This window comes from Atta cephalotes (assembly GCF_000143395.1).
Source record: "Atta cephalotes unplaced genomic scaffold scaffold00008, whole genome shotgun sequence".
Classification (NCBI taxonomy): domain Eukaryota; kingdom Metazoa; phylum Arthropoda; class Insecta; order Hymenoptera; family Formicidae; genus Atta; species Atta cephalotes.
Window position 1 is genome coordinate 2,856,515 of NW_012130072.1, and position 20,636 is coordinate 2,877,150.

Here is a 20,636-nt window from a genome sequence, read left to right on the forward strand (position 1 = left end):
TTTTCAAATAACAAAACTGATAAATTTTATTAAAACTTAAAATAATAATTGTTATTCCTTTTTGTAATGATTATGTGCGTATCAATGTGTAACCGTGACGGAAAAAAATAAAACTTTACAGGTAACTCGTGGAAGTGTTCCCTTCCGATTTTGATGAGCTTTGAATGTTGTTTTTTAGACAAAAAAAAAGGACATATTTTTTTTATAACCAATTGATAAAAGGCGCAAGGAGTGCAACACTCCTTTGAAAAAAAATTGGTTACTATCTTTTGAGCGAATTAAAATTATAAGAGAAAAAAAAAGTTTGAAATAAAAGTTGAATTGTTCTAAGAATACTTAATAATTATAATAAATAATTTTAAAAAGATTACAATTGATATCAATTAAAATAAATTTGTTTTAACTATCATAAAGTATTTTTCAAACCATTAAACTTTTCTTCAGAACATATTTTTTTATCTACAATTTCAACGATATTCGCTTCGAAAAAAACCTTTTCTTAAAAAAAAAATATGAATCCTTTATTTTTGTGTAGAACATAACAAGCAAAGCTCATCAAAATTGAAAGAAAATGTTTCCATGGGTTTCCTTGTTAGAAACATTCCTTGTGTCATTTTTTCATGACAAGTTCGTGCATATATAAACAGTCCATTATCACGGTGTCATAAGATAACAATACATATATTCATAAAGAAAAAAATAGATATTTCTAATTGTCGATTGATTTAACCAACTAAGAAGGAAGACCTTCAACTTCTTCGATGTATTTGGCACGCTTTTCTTCTACTAATAACTTATCAATGTATATATCTTTTTCAGTGCTAGTGTCAATCAGTTTTAAACCCAACATGGTACCATTGACTGGCGAGAGACTGTCAAATACCGACTCCACGATTACAGAGACGAAGTCCTTATCAAGCACTAAATCCTTAAATTTGACGCAGTCGGTCACCGTCCAGTCAACATTTAAAGGCTCTATTCCTAATCAATGTTAAAAGTCATTGTTAGAATTCTTTGCGAGTGATATAAGAATTTAAGTTATATTTGTAACGTAAAAGAAGCCTTTTTCTTACCAACGAGTTTAGCCTTTACTGCTTGATATGGTAATTTTAAGAATTTACTCATCAACGGCTGCAAATTGCTGATAGATATTATCGTCACGTCGCCGTAGTCACAGAGATATACTGATACATCATTATCGCTGATAATGTCAGTAATATATACTCTAAAATAAATATAACGTTATTATTAACCATTATTATATTCTTTTTTATATTGTAAAATGATGTGCTGCATACCTATACCAATCATCTTGAAGTTTTCCTGCATAGAGTTTGCCTTCACTGATAGACTCCAAAGGCGAATTATCGTTTGCATCGTAGTACTTTCGTAAGTCCATCATCATTTCCTAGAAATAAGAAGGTCCAGAATATATTTAATTAATTAATTGAACATAACGTACACTTAAAAAATTCCTATTGATTTTTACGTACTCTTAACTGGTTAGCATTGTTCAACGGTTGCACGATAAAATGTCCTGGATGCGCAACTAATGTTACATGGACGTCAAAATACTGACCGATGTCTGAAATTACAGGTGGATTCAATTTGCCGACGATCTCGGGAGCACGAGTACTTTTGCGATCCAATCGTTTCTTGGATTTGTTATTATTATTGCTATCTTCTTTGATTCTATACATACATAGAAACTCGTTTAATAAAATTTATAAAGCTAGTACACAATTATAAAAGCACAGAGTTATATAAATAACTATATATATATAAATATGTAGCAAAAATGAAACAAAAATAAAATACAAAGACATAGAGCATGCATATAGGGATAGTTTGTAACAGAACTGCCAAATTTTTACTTCGATAGTTCGCCGGCATAAATCAGTGATGTATTTATCGAAGCCAACATGTTATTCGGTCCAATTCTTTTAAAAATCTCTACCACTGGAACTCCAGAATTGCTGATCCTAATGACCCTCGCTACAAGCATATCTGTGTCCGAAACTAATTCTTGGAATCTTGCCACGAATCTCTTGCTGTACATTGACTGATCAATATTGTGCAGAAAGATTTGCATTGCCTGATTTTTTACACACGAACATATAAATATCAGTTTTATCTTCACAAAAAATTAAAGAAACATTAAATGTCGATGAAAAAAAAAATTTTCTCATACTTGCGGAGGAATGCACTGTAGAGTCTTTGATGTTTTGTCTATGTGAAATAGATTTGCTCTTGGTATCAAAACAATTTTACCAACGTCAATCAGAAATACCGTTACTTCTTGCTCGGCAGGAATGTCAGTCACTCTTGCCCTATACAATTGCGAATTCCAGTCCGCAAGGTATGTTTTTGTAAAGTTAATCGCATTCACTTTCATTTTTGTAGCAAATTGAAACATATTTTCATTACTCAATATATTTTTGGTAAATGAGTTTAATTGCGTATAAACTTTACCATATTCATCTATGTGCGTGACGTTTAATTCGATTAATTGTCCTACCTGTGAAAAACAACCGATGTATTTAAGAAAGCAAAAAAGAATCGCAATAACAGAAAATCATAATAATAAATCAAAAGACAATTACACGCATTTTGAACGTAACAGTCATAACTTCTAAAATTTTGTCAATTAGGATTTGGTTCACATCAATATCTTCGTCTCCTTTGCTGGTGTCGTAAAAAGTTACCGTTACGTATGAACCATATTCATCGCTATCCATACCATGTACTTTCACGTAAAACAATTGATCGACTAAAAGATAATTTTCGATCTCCGTTATCATCTGAGCGCAATCGCGGAACTCCTTTAATCCTTGAAGACCTATTCTTATAGCCTATATAAAATAGAAACATACATGAGATCAAATTAAATTAATGTAAAGTACATATCCGTTTGCAATGTTGCAATTGCAGATTAACTTCAATCTCGGTTCAATTTACTTGTCACCTTTTTCTAATTTCTAGAACTAGAAAAAGATGGAGTATAAGTTGAATCTAGATTAAAGTCAATCTACAATGATAGAAATGAGAATTAAAAAAAAATGTCAAATGTAGTTGAGTTACTTGAAATGGAAGAGTGTTGAATCTCTTGTCCAAAGGATGCAAAACGTCAGATTTATATTGCTCCACATATCCCTGGTCGATAAAGAATACCGAGGCGATTCCAGTTTCATTGTTATAATCTGTGCACTCAACTCGATGCCAATAATTTTCTTCGAGTACGGCATAGAAATCGCCGGGTATGCATGCCACGGACGAGATAGGTTTATTTATTTTATCATAATAACTTGTCATTTCATTTGTCATATCAACAAATTCGTTCTATGAAACAAGAAGAGTGTTAGCCCGTGGAAAAAAAATGAATGGATAAACGAGATATTCGGATACTTACATTGTCATCGCCTAGGCGAACCCAAATTTCAACGGTGTTTACAACGTAAGTGACACATACTTGCCAAATATGTGCTTCAGGTACTGGCAATATACTGGGCGTGGCAGGTCCAATCGGATTCAATTGTATTTTCTTGTTAGTCAGAAGAATATTCTCAGGAATATTCTCAGGAATATTCTTGAATGCGGAATTACCGTCCAATCGCTAAATAAAAAAAAAATGTTTATTTCGAATTCTTCTGGAAACAATTATAACATACAATGCACATTTGTATTACTTTTAAAGTTGGAGAAGTTAGGCAAAGTATCATGGAATCCCCAACACCTTTCTCTTGATTTATATCCACGCATTTTTCAATAATTGTTTGCCAATTGTGGGGCAGAGCCTCCCCATATTGTTCGTTGTAATATTCGGGTAATAGATGCATGAAGACCCCACTATGATGCGTGGTTATAATTTTTAAAATGCGTTTTTTAATTAATTCTGCATCAGCAGTCGTCACCTCGGAGCTCGTCGATTCCTTAGCAAGATGTCCCAGAGCTAAACGTGCTGCAATTTTCTCGGCTTCCTCTTCAGTCGCTGCGTCCTCCGGGTATGTGTGGAATGTATGCGAACCAACCTATGAGATTCATGGATTAATTAATTAATTAATAAACACAATTAATTAAATAAATAAATATAAATATAAATAAGGACTCTCAATATTAAACAATATTAAATAATAAAGGTTCAGATGAGGCTAATAAGAGTCATATGCTGTTGTAAGTGCGAAGAGATGGGCAAAGCAGATAATTCTCAGAGACTCATGATTATCTTCATTTTATTACGTTTTTGTCGAAATATAACAGCCTATAACAGCATATGATTCTCATAAGCCTTCTATCTGAACTTTGATTATTTTTATTATTCATTGATCAATGTAGAAAACTATATCTTTCAATAATTAAATATATTCAATTGATATATTTACTTTCACACTGGCATAGATGGTGACTTTAACAGAATGTTTCTCTTTCTTTAAATACATTTTATAAATTGGCGATGGCAAGTTTAACATGTTGGCACGAACTTCCAACTCTTTCCGAGAATCAAGAGCCTCCAATGGTGGTGCCTGTAAAGGTGTCTTTTCATATTGAAAATATCACGTGATAAAAATTAAATATCAAATAAAACAAATGCTTCGAAGCATTCGTAGCATTAAGGTCCGGTTGCACTTACTTTAATTTTAAACGAGGCTTAAAACTTTCTTTGTCAGTTTTAAAACGAGATAGAGAATTTTAAGTTTCGGTTAAAATCAAAATAACGGTGCAACCAGATCTAAATGAACCGTAGCCTTGATTTGTGACCTATTTTGACGCAAAAAAAATGAGCATAGAGCATCAGCATGAAAAGACATCTTAAAAGTAATAAACTTTCATGAAAGAAATTTGCGAGTATAATGTATAGTTTAATCAAGGTCAGAATTTGAAAATAGAAAAATTGTTTTTCGTTTTGTTCTCTTATCTCTTCATCCTTCAAAATTGTAAGTGATAAAACATAAATACAAAATTAATTTAAAAAAAAAAACAATTATTTTAGAAAACAAATTATTCAAATTGGAATTGTAAATAATACATATTTCATTTTTAAATTATATTTCATACAGCAATGTCTTAGCACATAAATTATAATTCTATTCTTACCTGTGGAACATTAAAAATGGATGGAATAGATGTATAACCATTGTTACTAATTGATGGTAAAGGTGTTTCAGGAGGAGTAATTTTGAGCCTGTCGCTTAGTTTTGAGGATTTCATTTCTACAGTCTTTGGTTTTTGATTTATCACAGACGAAGCTGTATTGTCATTTAATACTTTGAATCTTACATCTTCAATAGTTTTACAATTATCACTTTGGTTTACAGTCGCTAAATTTGGAATTGTCACTTTATCTGTCAGTCTCTGAAAGTATTAGCGCGATTAATAATGATGCAGATTTATCAACAGTTAAAAATTACTTCAAACTTTCGTAATTTAAACTTGCATTCACTTTGGGAAAAGTGGATATTGGAGAATTGCATATATTTAGTGGTGGTGTAGTCGACGTGAAACTTGATTTCGTATTATTGAGCGGATACGGACACTGTACTATAGTTTCCATAAGAGGTACAGGTCTAAAAGATTATTGCAAATATATAAAATTGTTTACATCTTATGCGATATATATTAAATATTTTCAATTGATTAATCGATCCCTCAAATTGATACTTGTAATTAAATCATTTAAAAGTTAAAAAATTTGTAAGTAAATCAAAAATAAAGAACAACATATATCAAAGGCATATCAAGTGCTTAAATATAAACTTAAATCATTACTTATTGATACTTATTATAGATGGTTCTTTTTACTTTAATAAATAACTCTTAGATCAAGTTTGGATATTATAAATACCTAGTAAAATCTGTATATGAGTTACTCTTGACGGGTGTTGATCTAGTAAAGGAATTTGAAGAAGAAACATAATTACTTCTAGCAGGGTAAAAACCACTGTTCAAATTATTATTTCTAGAACCAGAAAAACTTCTAGAACTAGACGAAAAGCCTTTCACATGTCGGGGTGGAGTCCACTGAAAAAGATTCTATAATTAATCACAACAAATATATAAATTAAACTGTTCGAATTTTAACATTAAGGCAAGTAAAGTAATAAACAAATATACTATATAAGATGGTATATGTATAATGTGTGTGTAACAGTTACTTTCCAGGAAATATAAAATATTAATAAATTACTTTTTTTGGTTGTGGTCGTATTTTTCTCTTCGTATTCCTCTGTCGCGAAACTAATTTCGTAAGATGCGCGGATGTTTTCGAAGGTAATGCTTCCACAAACAGTTCTCCGTTTTTTTTTGTTACTGTAATATCTGGTACATTGCGTACGAAAGCCTCGACAGAGGAATATCCGAGTTGTTTAAAAGGTAATAGTTCTCCTGTTATCACACGATAGTCCGCTACAAAGTAAAAATCGAGAATTACTACATCGATAATATAAGCGGAATACAGAAATATTATAGTAGATTATACCAAAACTCAAATAATTATGTTTAGAAATGTTTTGCAGTAAAAATTGATATTTACTCCTTAAATTCTCTAGTTTGATACCACCCTTGCATGATATCAGACATGATCGTAACTTCTTTATTACTTCGTCTTGGTCCATTGTGATTCTCTCTCATAAAAGAGAGATCACAGGTAGACGTATTTATATCTGTTATTCCGATGATCTACAACAGAATTTAATAAACGTTAGAATATATAATTAAATTATATATTAAATGTATGAATCTCTGTATAAAAAATTCTAAATTCTTCTAAAAAAATTTCTAGAGGCAATAAAAAATAAAATTCCAGAAAAATGTGCAACAAGAATCTAAGTAACAAATATATAGTAACACAAATAAAGACAAAAGGACACATATTCACTCAGTGTTCAATTTTTTACGGTTTAAGAATTAAAATTTAGGTAAAATTTAGGACTTATTGTAGAAAGCCCATTAAGTAATGGCTTATTGTAAAAAGTTTATAAGATACATTTTGTCTAGGCCCACAACCTTACTTTAAGAGACTCTAAGTCGTCAAGCCATAAAAAATTAACTCGATTATCACTAATCATACTCGATTATTTTAATATTCAATTGTAATTGGTCAATTTCTTAAGGCTTATGACCTCTTAAAACAAAATTGTGCACTTTTTTTGTTAGATTTGGATTTTACAATATTTAGATATATCAGTAACTGTAAACAATTACAGTTAATCTTTGTCAATACATTCTTCAAAGTAAAGTAAAACATAAATGTAAATAAAACTTGTAATAAAAATCTAATGAAAATAAATCGGTGGGAAGTATTCACCGAAATCATCTAATTATCATTGGTAAATCAACAAGATAAAAAAATGTATCATACACTGAAAATAATGCTGTTATATCAACAGCATTATTTTAATTAAAATTGATTCTTTTTTCCAATAGTAATATTAATGAAACAAATAAAATTTTATAAAAACAAGAGCGTGACATATTTGTTTTATTAATAGTATTAATTGTAAATTAATTAATTGTAAATTAATAAAATTATTTTAAATTAATGTAAATAACATATTTTTTCAGTGTATGAATTCCTAATATATGTAATTAGCTGTCATTAAGGTATTTTAATTTTATTCACATTTTACTTATATGTCCTATAATAATTGCATAATATGACGAAAAAAGCAATACTTAATAAAAACATTAATAATCAAAATGCTTATCCTATATAATATAATTCATATCATCATTTATGTCATTTCTATTATTCCTTCTTAAATAACTCTTTACAATTATTTTCTCTTTACAGATAAAAAAAAGATGGAAGAAAAATCACAAGAGAACAAATAGTATTCTGAAGTACTCTATTTCTGAATAATTAGTATCATTCCATCAAATCAGCCTCAAGATTGTTCTTTACGCACCTCACCTTCCCTAATTATTTATCATTTGTCAATACTACCTTCTATTGTCTACGAAACACGCCAGACATTTAACATCCAATTAAATCACCGGTAAGTACCCTTCACCTACTTTTAGCTCAATGTCTGAAAGTTGCAGTCTGAAAGTCAGCGGAAACGCGCAGCTAAAAACAAACTCAACGAACTGCACTCTGCGACGTTTATGTACCTGCGACGTTCGTGCACCATCAAAACACGAAATTCGCTTGAATGAATGGTGATTCGATACAGACACGCGATCAAATCGACGGCAAATAAACAAATACGATCTCTTAGACGAGTAGAGACGTCTCCACGTCTCGCCATATGTCGCGATTGGCGGCGATTCACGGAAATCAAGATTGGGACGTGAAACGGTATCGTTTACCCCGCAACAGCAAGTCGGCCACGATACCATGAGAAACCAGGCGATTATTAGAACGGGGTCATAAGCGCGAGGGAGGGGGGGAGAGAGCGATTAACGTATATACCTTCTCTCTTTAGAACACTGAGATTTCGTTCCCCGCCCCGTCGTCGTCGTTGTCGTCGTTGCCGTCGCCGCCGCCGACACCACCGCTGTCGTATACTGGACGACGACGACCTCGGGTTATCTCGAACACCGCCACCCGTTCTCTGAAACGTTCGTTTGAGATAAATAATTTGAGGCAGATTGAAATCTGATCAGACACGATTTTTCCCGATCTTATTGATGCTCGTTTCTCGATCAAATGAACCTCAAATCGCGGAGAAGACGTGCCAAACGCGACTGGTCGGATTGACGTAATTGTCGACGTTTCATGAGAGACGCGCATTCGTGTCTATATGCTGTATATCTCTTTCGTTTTTACTCTTTCGCTCCGATCTCGCTCGCTTGCTCACTCTTGGTTCTCCCGCGCCAACGGTCAGCAACAACCACAACAGCCGATTCGCTCGCTACATTCGCTGAAGTGGGTCGTAACGCGTCCGCCAATCACGTGCCTGCCTTCCCGGAAATACGAGGTAATTTAAAAAAAAAAAAAAATGAGGAATGTATCTCCCGCACGATCACGACCCTTCGAAATAGGAGTGAAAATTGGATATATGTTTCTCCAATTTCCTGTCCTTTTCCGATAAGAATTTTTCAGAATTTGCATTCGACAATAAACGCTTGCATGATTGATTCAATTCCTCGATAAATCAAAATAAAAAATAAAATCTAAATCTAGCTGATTTTTTACGCGCAGCACGTTGCAGCAGCAAAATGTCAATTCAAATTTTATGATTCAAATTTTCGAGAATTAATTGGAAATATGTCATGTCACAAAAAATTCTTAACCCATAATAACATTTTCGTCCACTAAGTGCTGCGCATAAAGTCAGCTGTACATGTAGAAATAAGTAGGATATTAAGTGAATACGAGTTTTGTTTCTCTGTCCATGAAGAAATTTCGGATGAAAGAATATTGGGGAGGGGAGCTCTCAAATGCATTAAATTTATTATTTTTTATTTGTATATCTAAATTCTGTTAAAATAAATATCTTTGAAATTAATTGCAAAATATGTTATTCTATTCTCCCTTTTAAGAGAAGCTTAATTCTAATACAGATTAACTTTAATCTCAAGTTCAATTTTATTCTTCATTTTTTTCTAATTCTTAGAAAAAGATAAAATTAGTTGAATCAAAATTAAACTTGCATTAATAGAAACGGCATAATTTTTACTAAAAATTAAATAAAGTTAAACCAAGATTATACTTAATCTTGCCATCAGGATGAAAGCATAGAGTCGTGCATAACGAATAATGCATAAGAAAATGAAGCAATCAAAGTCCTTAATTTCTTCCTTTCCGTGAAAAAAAAGACTGATTGGTTGACTTTCTAAAGGTGTTTCTCCATAACAATCGAACTTTCGAAAAACGGAATCTCGCAAAAATCACGATTAATTAGAATCATTTAATTTAGTACGTTATACAAACGATTAATTAAATTTTAATCTCGGTTTAACTTACTCGTTAACATTTTTTTTTACTCTTAAGAACAAGAAAAGTATACAAAATATGTTAAACTGAAATTAAAATTAATCTACATTGACAGAAATTAATGGACGTAATTTATTTATCTGAAGTTTAGATAAACGAGGAGCAAAAGTGACAATATAAATCACATAAGAAGCTTGAAATATGGTCGAGGTTAGATCTTTATAATATTTTTATGTATATTTTTAAATATATCTTTCAACTATATAAACTGTTTGATAGTAATCGATGAAGTTTATACAACTGAAAAATGTATTTAAAAATTTACATTAAATATTCATCATATTATAATAGGCATCTATTTTTTACCGTATTTGATGCTTCTTTAGTTATTTAACTTATTCATACGGCGATCTCCAAATTTATTATTGCAATAAAATACGTCAATACCGTGAAGATCAAACTTCAAGGCTACAAACGGTATCTGCCTTCTTGTTATCTCCCAAGTGTTATTTTACAGCTGCAATGAATTCTATGGATGTAACGTGATCAGTAACCCTTATCTATCTTCCGATAAACTGTGACGAACGACCAAAGCACATTTATTCAATTCATGTCAGGAGGTTACTCGTGGTAGTGTCTTGACAAGCGTATTTATATTATATCTATATTTACAGTACAACTAGTATCTTTTATATATAGATAAGATATATTAGTTGTACTGTAAAAAAATATATATATCTGGAAGTACATTTTATTGATTCTATATCTTATATGAAAATCTATAATATGCATAATGTATACGACAATATTTTTATATGTGATATTAGGGAGTTTTTGCAATACCGTTTATCCAAATATGGTGAACGCTAAGGTTATCTTCTTCTTAACAACTATTTAAAAAAAGGATAACATGACTTCAGCATATCTGGATTCACATTATTGCAAAAACTCCCTATTCTTCGAGAATAAGGCCTCTGTCTGCTTAATTCACTATGTAAATATTTTATCTAACAATTTTTTCGATGATTTCAGATGATTTCATTCGTTTCGAACAGGAAATACAAGATGGGAAAAATATAAAAATACATTCAGCAGATGTAACAATTGTAAACAATGTTAGGCAACAATTGCCTGCAGTCACATACTAACAGATCTAATTAACAGATCAAATTCAATTAACTTAAAAAAAATCATTCAATTGTCACGTCTACTGAACGTTATTGATCATATGTATATCTTGAAAGAAAAAAATTTATTTATCATAAAATTTTAGGATTGGAAATCTTTTCACATTTCTCCCTTCTCGATAAACAAACGCTAGGCGAACGGTTATTCCCACTGATTCTAAGCAAGTATCTGGCGATACGCCGAATACGAATAGGTTTCTTTTCCTAAAATTTTACATCGTGAAAAGAGCATACATTTCTATATTTTTCCGAGCGACAATCGTTCTGATGCCGCCGGTTACGTCCTTGAAAATAAATCCATTATATAATCATACTTAAATTAATTGGGTTAATTCAGAAAAATAAAAATAAATGAAGGGATAACACTGTATTCATCCAATCAAATTCAAAACAATCAAAATTTATTTTCACGAATTATAAATAAAAATTATCGATGTGATGCTTATTCTTTTTTCGGCGCGACCGCTTGCTTGGCCTGATGGGCTTGTAATACGGCCACAGCCTCCTCGACCTTGGCCTTCAGAGACTCGCTGTGCTCCAGCATGTGGAGCAGTTCGCTGTTATCGATTTCCAACAACATACCGGTGATCTTACCGGTCAATTGTGGATACATGCATTGAATCAGAGGGAATAACCGTTCCCCTAACATTTGCTTTTGCTCTTGCGGCGGTGCCGCGGCTAACATAGACGCGGTGAGCGGTTCTTGGCCTTGGATGTGAACCGCTTGTTGCACAGAAGGACCACTAGGTGCAGGTATAGCCATGGCCGTTTGTGGTGGATTGCGCATATTTGCAGTGTACTTGTAATTCGGCGGACGGCTCTGACCGGGCGAGACACCGACTGCGGGACCGGCCATAGTACGGCTCTGCATGTTGGCGCCACCAACTGTTTGTTGACCTGAGACAGAATTCGTCAATTATAATAATTTTTTCACTAATAGATATAAATGTAGTAATAATTATAAACACATAATATTATAATTAGTGTAATAATGTTGTGATTATATTTTTTCAATAATAAAGTTATTCATTTAGTAGTAAGATTAATACTGAAGATTATGTTGAGCATATCGTGATATATAGTTTCATTTTTTCTAAAAAAAATTTATGACTTTTCTCATAATTAGATAATGCATGAAGAAAAATTTACCATAAAATAATCAATTATTATCCGATGCGAAAAATAAGTTTTACAATCAAGTCAAGAGCAGTTTTGCAACTGTTGTAAAATTTTTTAATATAACTGATTTGTATATTTAGATCTATGAGGAACTAAGAACAAAAGACAATGATATTAAAGAATCTTACAACAGTTGCAAAACTGTTTTTTCTGCTGACCATAACCAATCAAATATCATCACACAGATATATCGTTACGTACATGAAATTGATAGATCCAAGTTTTTCACAACACTATCACACTTTAAGTAATATTAAACAGTTTAATTAATTTTTCCACATACATGCTTCACTTTTGTCTTCCAACATTTTTCCTTCGAGAAGTTAACTATTCAATTCTTAAACTATCTTTCTGTGAATTTAGATCTAAGAGATCGTTTCTTCAATACTGATAATTAACGGAAGTCTCCGATTACTTCAGGCAATGTCTCGAAAATGCTCGCAGTCTTGAAAATTTTAAACGTTACGATTCTCGAATGTGAAATGTGTTTTGAAATTCTTGTGTGAAGGTCAATTATCGCAATATGATACATCGCAATATGATTCTACACAGTCTGTGTTTATATAAATCTTCATCCATACATATAAAAACAAATATGTATGCTTATATACATATTTATATACCTGTATACCCTATATTTATATACCTGTCTTCAAGAGAATTTAAATTTCTAATTTGAATAATGCTGTTAGATTTAATTTTTGATTTAGATTAAGAAAGAAAATACGAGAGAAAAACAAATACATTAACAGAGCAATCTAAAACAAAAATATTTGTGAAAAATGTTAATCGATACATACTTCTCTATCATTTTCGTTTTATAGATATTTTTCAAAAGTAAATATAATGTAGATTTCTAAGATTTGTTACAACTTGTTTTCCATTTATCTATTTATATTTAAAGTTATTTAAATTAAGTAATAAATAAAATTTTGTGGATGTCGAAGTAATTATACATGTAGAAAAAATCTGATGGATTCATAATGTAATTTTCATGATAAAATTATTTAATTAGATTGTATTAAAAAAATATATTAAAAATGTCTTTCTTTTTCTTTATATATATATATATATAAAATTTTAAAATCGTCTATTTTCGGTATAAACATAAATAATAAATACAGTCAACGATTATTAATTATTTTTTTAATCTGAAAATTAATTCAGAAATATATCTCGCCAAAAGAGTTAAAAATGTATCTTTTCTTTGAAATCTACTTTTAAATTCGCTTTCTATTTTTCAATACACACATAAAAACATAGTTAACAATTAATAATTATATTTTTAAAAGGCACTAAAAATTAGTTCAGGTATATATGCCAAAATTTTTTTAACGTTCAAGTCATTCAAGATATTTTCAACTTTAAAAATTCGAAAATAACATGAAACATTCCCAATTCTTTTAGGATATTTGATTTAAAACAAAATTCATAAAATAAATAATATAAATAGCAATAAAAAGATTTTAGTATTATCGCAAAAATTCTGTAACGTCTAAATCATAATGCTCATAGTAATCACCTGTGATAGGTCTGGCGGACATGCTGTTGCGCAAAGCGCCAGCCTGTGCGGCAGGAGCGCGCGGCGCTGTTCGGAACGGTGCAGCTTGCATAGACGCGAACCCGGAGGTACCAGTTTGCGCGTTCGGTCGTACTTGATTCGGTTGCGCCGGCCAGCGCGGAGTCGCACGGATCTGCGCCATCTGAGCGGGTCCGTAGAATCGCTGCGGCTGTGGCAGCGTAGGCACAAAATAACTGCCGGCGTTACTAGGTTGGAATATCTGACCCATCTGCTGCATGCGAACGTTCGCCATACGCTGCATGTATTGAGAGGCAAGATGTGCCTTACGATCTTCCTTGCGTTGCGCCAGAGCGACATAGAGAGGTTTAGAACCTACGATGCGTCCATTCATCTCGGTAACTGCCTTGGTAGCTTCCTCCGGCTGCGAGAAGCATACAAAGCCAAAACCTTTACTACGCCCTTCCTCCATCATCACCTTCGCAGAGGTGATCGTGCCGAACGGCGTAAATTCCTTACGCAGACGCTCGTCATCGATTGTATCGTCCAGATTCTTTACGTATAAATTCACGCCTTGGTATCGATTTAGCCGTTCGATTTTCAATTGCTCGAATTTCCGTTTAAGTTCCTGTTGACGCTCGGCTTTCTTCTGAGCCCGCCCGACGTACATGCACTTGCCCTCGGCAATCTCCTTGCCATTCAATTCGAGCACCGCCTGTTCGGCAGCGTCCGGATCCTCAAACGCGACAAATCCGAAGCCACGTGATTTGCCATCGTCCTTGCTCATCACTTTGTGGCTTGTAATGGTCCCGTACTTCTCGAACATATCCTTCAGCTTGTCCTCGGTCATATCCTCGCCGAAGTTTTTCACATAGACGTTCGTGAACAGTTTGGCTTTCTCACCCAACTCTTTCTCGCGTTCCTTGCGCGGGATGAATTTGCCAACGTACACCTATGAGCATAACCCACAAGCTTGTTCTTATGTTGAGAAACAGAAGTAAACCGTCTCAACAAATCAATGAATCAAACGATGACTTGTCTTAATCTATAGAGATAAAGATCATTACCTTCTTGCCATTTAGCAACATTCCATTGACTTTGTCGATAGATTTGTTAGCCGCTTCCTCCGTTTCAAAATGTACAAAGCCATAACCCTTTGACGCACCCGATTCATCTTGCGCAACCTTGCAACTCAATATATTACCGAACGCGGAAAATGTATCATACATCGCTTTATTGTCTATGTTTTTGTCTAGATTCTTAATAAATACATTTCCGACGCCCGACTTGCGTAGGGAGGGATCGCGCTGAGACCACATGATCCGAATAGGCCGCCCTTTTATCATGTCAAAGTTCATGGTATCAAGGGCGCGTTCAGCTGAAACATAAATGTCCACAAATGTATTTATGCGAACGTGTCAAAGTCAAGTACAGTTTTAAATAAAGATATTATCGCATTTTTTATCGAATGTAGATTTCTTATCATCAAATAAATACACATGTGCATATAATTGCCATTGCTTAGAGTTATAAGCTGAAGATGTATTTGCAAAAAATTGAATGCATAAAATTTTTAATTAAAAATTAGATTTATTAATAGTGAAAGAATATTTTTATTCCAAATCACTCTTACACTGATACGTACAAGAATAATTCTAAACTGATTAATTCATTGAAGTGCATTACAGTAAGTAATTGTTGAGAAATAATTACATAGGAATTATAATTTTCATGATTGAGAGAGAAAGAGAGAGACAGAGAAAGTTCTCTCGTATCAAAAAACATATTTGTCTGATAAAAATTTATAAGTCATTCCATGAATTGATAAGAAAAATATCTATAACAACCTCTTGACTCGATAAAAAAAAGATAAGTTACAGTTGGAGCAGAGGTAAATTATCTTTTATCGTTAATTTTATATACATATCATTCATTATTTTTAAATTATTATCAATTAATTTGCAAGTGATCACGTTCGCGAAAAATGCTATTGCATAATTTGTGAATGCTATCATATCTTGTAAAAGACGCTTGTAAAATTGTATGACAAATAAAAGATACAGATTCTTTTATAAATGAATTTATACAAAGCACAGACGAATATCACAAAAGAATAAAATCTCCATTCTTAGATTCAAGATTAAATGAATAAAGAAGTAAAAACTCTGGAAAACTATTTTCTATAAGAAAAAAAATCTCATGTTTATTTTTCATTCCTAGATTTGTAACTATAGCTATTTTATTATAATTTTTCTTAAAAAAAAAAAAAAAAAACTCGTACTTATGATATGAATTTTGAAGAAAATATGAAGAATCAAATTTAAAAAATATAAAATATGAAACAATTTCGCTATTCAATTTATTCCGTTTTATATTAATATTAAATATACATTTTTACATGAATTGGTGTACGACAGCTTTAATGTGTATAAATGTGTACTGAGTTCAATCGAATTCGCCATTATTTTACAGAGTAATTTTCTTTCATGTAAAGATTGTAAGAAAAATATGAATGACTCGCATGTGGCACAAGAATTCTCCACAAACTGGATTCAGGTAGCAAAAGATTAAATTAGAATTAAGGGCATCATGTGTTGATCTATTCTAAATCTATGAATGGAGCAAATTTACATATTGAAAAAAATCAACATTTGGAAAAAATCTTTTATTTTTGTAAAATAACGTTGAAATATCAATCTCAGGTAAAACAGGAAAAAGTTAGGTAGAGAAAAAAGAAATCATTCAACTTTATAGACCTGTTCTTTATTACTTCACTGCACTGAAATTTTCTTTCTTTTGTCAAAGCTCAACTATTATTTCACTTTGAGTATAGACAAGTCTACACCAATCGCAAAGAACAAGCTTTTTATTTTTATGGATCTTCAGGAGATTAATGGTAAAAATCTTAAAATAAGGTACAAATTACAAAAGTAAGCAAATTTGTTGATCAATACTGATCAATGAGATTCTAAATATTTTATTAAATTTTCGATTTTACATTGAAGATGACCTAAATTGTGATCGAAATGTTTATTTTTTTATTAGCATTAATATACAAGTTTTACGTACTATCCTGTATTGACTTACATTGAGATTGTCATTTCTAATTTATAAGTTCCTACCAATATAATTAATTTTAATCTCAGTTTAACTGAGATTAAAATTTCATTGAAATTATTTAGTTATCAAACATTAGTTATCAACATCGCTTAAGACCAGATATAATGTATATGTTTAAAAAATAGTCCAAATTAAAAAAAATTAATTTTTCAGTATAAATTAATCATCAAAATGCTTTTAAATTGAATTAAAAATTTTTTAACACGATTGCTTTAAAATTGTATCTGAAGGGGTTACTTTCTATATTGCTTAAATTCTCAGAAATGGAAAAAGATACAAAAGATACAAAGTAAGTTAAATCGAGATTAAAGTAAATACTGATAGAAATGGATAAAAGAGAGAAAAAGAAAATATCCTTCCCCCTCCTGTGGCAATTCCGTGGTTTAACCGTTAACTACCATTAACGGTGGAGCGAGGACGTGGATCCAACATGGTGGGCGCAATGGTGGGCACATTAGCGCGGCACGTGTGTGGCACGCAGCAGGCGGCCATTCTAGTGAACCCACGTTGCGTCACCACGTTGACCATTACTCTACCATTTCCATCAGCATTTCCATATCCATCATCATCACCATCATCACGGGAACAGCGCTATTCTAAAATGACGATTACGACAACGATGGCAATGATGACTCACCATCAGCCGGTTGCTGGAAGTTGACATATGCGTAGCCGAGCGAGCGGCGGGTGATCATGTCGCGGCATACACGGATCGACAACACGGGTCCAGCCGACGAGAACTTCTCGAACAGCATCGCCTCGGTAATGTCGGTGTGTAAATCGCCTACATAAAGCGAGGCCATGGGATAATTGGGCGCACCAGGATTCATGGCGGCAGCGACGACGGTGACGGTTGCAGAGTATCGGTATCACGTCCGAAGATGAGAGACACAAATGACGTTTCTCTTTTTATATGTGCGACGATTTCGCTTTCGCCCTACCTCGCAATATGGCTTATCTACCACCAAAAAACTGGCTCGTGACCTCGTCGCTCGCAAGGTTTCTCGCATACACGATTTCCTCTTAAAATCTTCCGCTTCTGCCTCGTGCGTGTCTGGGTGGGTATTTTTTTTCGCGTGCCTGTTGGGTTAGATGTTGGATCTTCCGTCTATTTTCTCTCTGACGACTTCGACGGTTTCACGCACTATCTGGCTCGTACTCACTTCTCTTCCTTTCTTTTTTTTTTTTTATCACCACGCTGTTACCCGAGGTTACGACGGTTTTTCGCCTACGGTTTTGCGATTTTTTTGTATGCGTTTTTTTACGGAAATTTTTACTTTTTTGGGTTTTTTCTAAGAGAGTTAGTTTCACGGAATGGACGGTTGTGTGGCCTATTTCGGGGAAAAAGGAAACGCACACAACCACACGTGAACACAACTCTACTCTTACTGAGGCAGAAGAGCGTCGCGCGGCTTCCTACGCGCGTTTATATATCCTCGGCCGCGCAACCACCGTCGTCCAACTTCCGACGAAGTAGTCCCTCTCGAACCTACAGCGCCATCTCGAGATATCAAAAACTATCTGTCTGGCGCCAATTTTGAGCGATCTTGGATGGCGTGATTATCCATGGTGCGGAACTAAAAGTACCTTTTCAAGGTACCTTTACAGATACCTTTAAAGGTACTTGAAAAGCGTCAAAATTGACGCTTGATATTCGTTAATTTCTATCATTACGTAACTTTTGACGTTGAAAATGAGTCAAGCGTCAGCATAAAAAGGCATCATAAGACACTATAATAGGCGGTATTTATAGTTCGATTTTATTTCACGATTGTCTTAAGTAATGTCTTAAGGATACATCCACACAAACTTGTATAGCCGCATAAACGTATGCATAAAGAAAATTATCCAATTGCATTTCTCTTATAAAGACGCACGTAAAATGTGATTGGATCTTATATTCAAAATCGTTTTAAGTAATGTCTTAAGACGCTAAGTGATGCAGTCTTTTGATTGGTTCGGACTTCTTAAGACGGTTTTGAAATAAGACTCGACTATGAATTACCGGCCAATATAAATATTCGCATTCACCATTTTTAATCATTTCCTCACTTCCTTCTTGTCTCAATCTGTTAAGGTCGTAGCACAGACTTTAGAATAACGCATAGTGCATAAGCGATCAACTAATTAGAATCCCTTTCCTCCCATTCCACAGAAAAGAAGAATTTTGATTAGTTGATTTCCTTATCCATTATGCGTTATGCAAAAGTCTGTGTCGCAGCCCTCTCTTCACTACATCACTGAGTTGAAAAGATTGAAGAGAGAAGAAAGAACAAAAAAAGAAACACCTTTTCCATATCTTTTCCATACCCATTCCGCACCCTTTCCGCATTGATTCCGCATTGATTCATGTTTTTATAAATGTTAATAAATCTGTATTTTGTAAATGTTAATTTTGTTATCTAGATGCTCGGCAAATGGAATTCCTATTGAAAACTATTGGAAACTGTACATTATTTCACATAGAAAACCATTACGGATAAGGATTTATCGATTCAAAATGCTCATTAAAAACTATAGAACTTTTTTCTTTTTAGTAAATCCTAAGCCGGATTCAATTAGAACTCGCGAAAAGACAGAAACAGACAAGCGAAATATGCCGCCTACTATTATTGTGAGTTCCGATTGGCTTCCATCAAGGTGTGCACCTGGCTTTAAGCAAGGGAGATATGGCTTCTGCACACAGAACGAGGCAATACTTATGCGACGGAAGTTGGCGCGGTAGCCAATCAAGTCTCGCTTGCTCGAAAGTAATAGATATTATATATAATTTCCACCGCGCGACAAAAATTGAATTCAATCGAACTTTTGCCGAACTTTTGTCGGAAATAATATTATATCATTTCTAGAAGTTTTACAGAACATATGGCTTCCACGGAAATTATCGCATTAACCAATAATTCTAATTCTTGAATCGGCCTCACCTGCAAAACTTCTAGAAATGATGTAATATTACTTCCGCCGCGCGGCAAAAATTGGATTGAGTTCAACTTTTGTCGCACGGTGGAAATTATATTATATATCTATTAAATCGGTTCTACATTAGTTGCAAGCTAATCGCAAGTTTATTGCGACAGCTAATCTGAAGCTTGCATTTTGAAATCAATGCTTCATATTGACCAAGACATTGATTGGCTATCGCGCCAACTTTCGCGAGCGTTGTTCTGTGTGTGTGTGTGTGTGTGTGTGTGTGTGTGTGTGTGTGTGTGCCGAAGCCAATAAAAGGAAAAATTTCTCCTAAAGAATTAATCGCGTTAAAAATTCGCTGCACGTGTTCCGCTATACGAGCTAAAATCAGTCATTTCTGGTCGATTCCATCCGCTCTTTTCCAAATGCAATTTCTTTCTGCATTTTTCATCAGCCTTTTTCGTTTTCACGCTTAAACATTATAAATTTGTTCTCTGAGTTGAAATTTTTGTATTTTTTTGTTTCATTTCCTTTTTCCTTATTTTTCCTTATTAAGTTAAAATATCTGTCTATTTTGATTGCAGAATTACCTGTAGATTTTTTCCAAACGCGCCTTACAACGACGCGCGGATATAAAATGCAATCTTGCATTAAAGTTTCAATTATTTATGTATGTAGCATATGTTCGAATAAATGACCACTTTTTTTTATACTTTAAAAAAAATTATATATTCCCTTCTGTTTTAGAATTATCATTTTATTTTTTGTACATTTATAAATACTCTTTTCTTCTGATTCATATATAGTAATTCTAGTTCTGAAAGATCGAGCTGCATAAATTTTTTCTCGT

General features: G+C 33.1%; 2 protein-coding genes across 2 annotated transcripts; both read right to left on the bottom strand.

Moving 5' to 3' along the window:
- Positions 1-733: 733 nt before the first annotated feature.
- LOC105627170 (tudor domain-containing protein 7-like) lies at positions 734-6,608 on the bottom strand. The gene is made up of 16 exons (XM_012208457.1): positions 6,527-6,608; positions 6,182-6,399; positions 5,840-6,015; positions 5,438-5,561; positions 5,092-5,349; positions 4,380-4,532; positions 3,687-4,028; positions 3,410-3,613; positions 3,082-3,339; positions 2,604-2,852; positions 2,192-2,518; positions 1,875-2,095; positions 1,494-1,692; positions 1,299-1,408; positions 1,074-1,225; positions 734-981 (listed from the first exon to the last, which is right to left on the bottom strand). Exons 1-16 carry the CDS (start codon positions 6,606-6,608, stop codon positions 734-736), a joined length of 3,321 nt encoding a protein of 1,106 aa, XP_012063847.1.
- A 4,499-nt stretch (positions 6,609-11,107) lies between these two features.
- Positions 11,108-17,709, bottom strand: LOC105627171 (polyadenylate-binding protein 4-like). The gene is made up of 4 exons (XM_012208458.1): positions 17,517-17,709; positions 14,827-15,137; positions 13,763-14,711; positions 11,108-11,958 (listed from the first exon to the last, which is right to left on the bottom strand). The coding sequence occupies exons 1-4, from the start codon at positions 17,707-17,709 to the stop codon at positions 11,504-11,506; spliced, it is 1,908 nt and encodes a 635-aa protein (XP_012063848.1). The 3' UTR covers positions 11,108-11,503.
- Between the last annotated feature and the right edge of the window lie 2,927 nt (positions 17,710-20,636).

Coding starts and splice junctions, on each gene's coding strand:
- LOC105627170 (XM_012208457.1), bottom strand. CDS start 6,608: ATGGACCAAGACGAAGTAATAAAGAAGTTACGATCATGTCTGATATCA. Junction 6,400..6,526: donor CAAACTAGAGAATTTAAGGA/GTAAATATCAAT, acceptor TTTACTTTGTAG/CGGACTATCGTGTGATAACA. Junction 2,853..3,081: donor TCAACACTCTTCCATTTCAA/GTAACTCAACTA, acceptor TATTTTATATAG/GCTATAAGAATAGGTCTTCA.
- LOC105627171 (XM_012208458.1), bottom strand. CDS start 17,709: ATGAATCCTGGTGCGCCCAATTATCCCATGGCCTCGCTTTATGTAGGC. Junction 14,712..14,826: donor TGTTGCTAAATGGCAAGAAG/GTAATGATCTTT, acceptor TTATGCTCATAG/GTGTACGTTGGCAAATTCAT. Junction 11,959..13,762: donor GTCCGCCAGACCTATCACAG/GTGATTACTATG, acceptor ATTCTGTCTCAG/GTCAACAAACAGTTGGTGGC.